Source organism: Acomys russatus, chromosome 15, assembly GCF_903995435.1.
Source record: "Acomys russatus chromosome 15, mAcoRus1.1, whole genome shotgun sequence".
In the NCBI taxonomy this organism is placed as follows: domain Eukaryota; kingdom Metazoa; phylum Chordata; class Mammalia; order Rodentia; family Muridae; genus Acomys; species Acomys russatus.
In genome coordinates this window covers 29,521,778-29,523,972 of record NC_067151.1, presented here as the reverse complement: position 1 = coordinate 29,523,972, position 2,195 = coordinate 29,521,778, and the positions used below count along the sequence as shown (strand labels likewise).

The window sequence follows — 2,195 nt, the reverse complement described above, 5'->3', positions numbered from 1 at the left end:
CCCTCACCACGAGAAACTGCACCCTCAGACTGTAAGTCCAAACAAATCTTTCCCTCTCTGAGTGGCTTTTGCCAGGCATTCTGTGCGGGCAACAAGAAAGGTAACATGAAGTTGGAGGCAGTAGAGGGGGTTCCTAAAATAGAAGGTCCCCCACTACAGCCATAACCCCTAGCCTCACTTTTCTTTTCCGCAGTTTCAGTTACCCAGATCCACCACTGCTTAAGAATATTACATGAAAAACTCCAGTAAAAAAAAAAAAAAAAAAAAAAAAACACCTCACGACTCGCACGGTGCTCCAAGGTGGCGGAACAGGATGACCCTGAGTGTTGATGCTGAGCAGGTTTCTACACCCACACTACCGGAAACTGTCCAAGAACTGGGTCCCCACAGGCAGCATGTGGGGCACTGTGGGTGCCGTGGGGCTGGTGTGGGCCACAGACTGGTACCTGATCCTGGACTGGGTGCCTTACATCAATGGCAAGTTTAAGAAAGAATTAGGAGCCCCTTTCCTCAGCCACAGGCCTCGCTGGTATCACAACTCTGCTGCTGTGGAAGCTGAAAGCCCCAGGGGAGCTTCTGCATGGTGGACACTGGGGCCACCGTGATGGGTCTTGCATTAAACCTCCTTCTTACCTCCGAAAAAAAAAAAAGAAAGAAAGAAAGAAAAAGAAAAGCACCACATGACTTTTCACACCAGCTAATTCTGGCCCTTCTAGGATGTAGACCAACCCGCTATGTTTAGTAGCCATCTTTGCTATCTGAGAGACTACGTCCCTACCTGCCAGCACCGCCATGCTCGTGGTCCAGCTTGTGACCTAATCTGCTTAACAACTGTTTCACTGTCAAGGTATTCTGGTATCTATGTCAAGTCCACATTCATTGTCTTTAATAATGGACACAGGTCCAGTGATGGCACAATTGTGTGGCCTTGTTATGCCAATTGTTCTGTTTATTAGTGTTATTATTATTAATCTCTTACTGTACCTAATTCACAAATTAAGCCTGAACAAGGGTGTATGTGCACAGGAAGTTTTGCAGTGCTTTTGGGATTAAGCATTCCACAGGTTTCAGGCATCCACCTGGGATCTGGGGACGTACTCCACCTAGAATGAGTTCTGGGTCCTATTAAACCCTCCAATGTTCTTTTATATACAGTTTATAGACAACTGAATCTGGATTTCTGGTTCTACTGTTAAAGTATGAATGGCATTTGAATTAGCGTGTGTTATTTTTCTCAACAATTTATTGACTTCCATTCATTTAAAAATAGTTTTTCATTTTAATTTTAGAATGCTAAGTGGTGGTGGCTTCAGCCCCTAGTTCCAGGACAGGCTGGGAGAAACAATGACTGCTTTCAGTAAGGGCTTACCTAGCCCAGCCATGGCTGTCTACCATTATTAGCTGCCTTTCACCTTCCGGCCTCAGCCCTGTGGTGCCAGGCTGAGCCAGCGTCAGAAGCACACCACTGGCTTTAAGAGAGTTATAGAAGTCTATACGGATGTCCCAGCATAGTCAGTCAGGCTACCAGCCACCCAGACATCGCCCATCAACATGGGTCCAGTGTGGCCCCTCAGAAGCAGATCCAGCACCCGATTCCCCAAGCCGGAGGACTTTGCACCAAGCTGTGCAGTCAGCAAAGTGCAGCACAGTCCTGAGACAGCACTTTCAGCCAGTACCAGAGACAGCCTGATTTCCTCTGCAAGCATTTCTAACACTCTAGAGGAAGAACCCTCCTCTGGCAGTGTGTCTGGGAGGTTAGTAGCTCCAGCACCTCAGGAGGGGCTTCATAAAGTACTTCTGTTTCCCCATCTCCCAGAAAAGCATCAGGGGGAAACATAAAAATATGCTTCCAAGAGTATATTTAACAAAAAGACCCACGGTAGAAGGTCATGTTACATAACCCTAGAATAGCCTTTCTTAAGCATCATAGGCTTTGAGCTCCCATGTGAACTTTGGCCTAATTTCCCAAGCTCCAGTTAACCAAACATCCTGGAGGTCACTGACCATATTTTTTTTTTTTTTTTTTTTTTTTTTTTTACAAAACCATCGAGGAGGGAGAGCCAGTTAGAACTGAGTGGGCCCCTGAGGTCAACTATGCTGAGCGCATAGCATCACAGATAAAGCAATGACAACAGCCAGCACTGACTGACCACATCTATGCTCCGAGAGCCACAACACACATTCACACCATCACA

General features: G+C 46.4%; 1 protein-coding gene across 1 annotated transcript; it reads left to right on the top strand.

Annotated features, from left to right (window-relative positions):
• Nucleotides 1-329: 329 nt before the first annotated feature.
• LOC127199657 (cytochrome b-c1 complex subunit 10-like) lies at nt 330-605 on the top strand. The gene has a single exon (XM_051157767.1). The coding sequence runs from the start codon at nt 330-332 to the stop codon at nt 603-605; it is 276 nt and encodes a 91-aa protein (XP_051013724.1).
• The last annotated feature ends 1,590 nt before the right edge of the window (nt 606-2,195 follow it).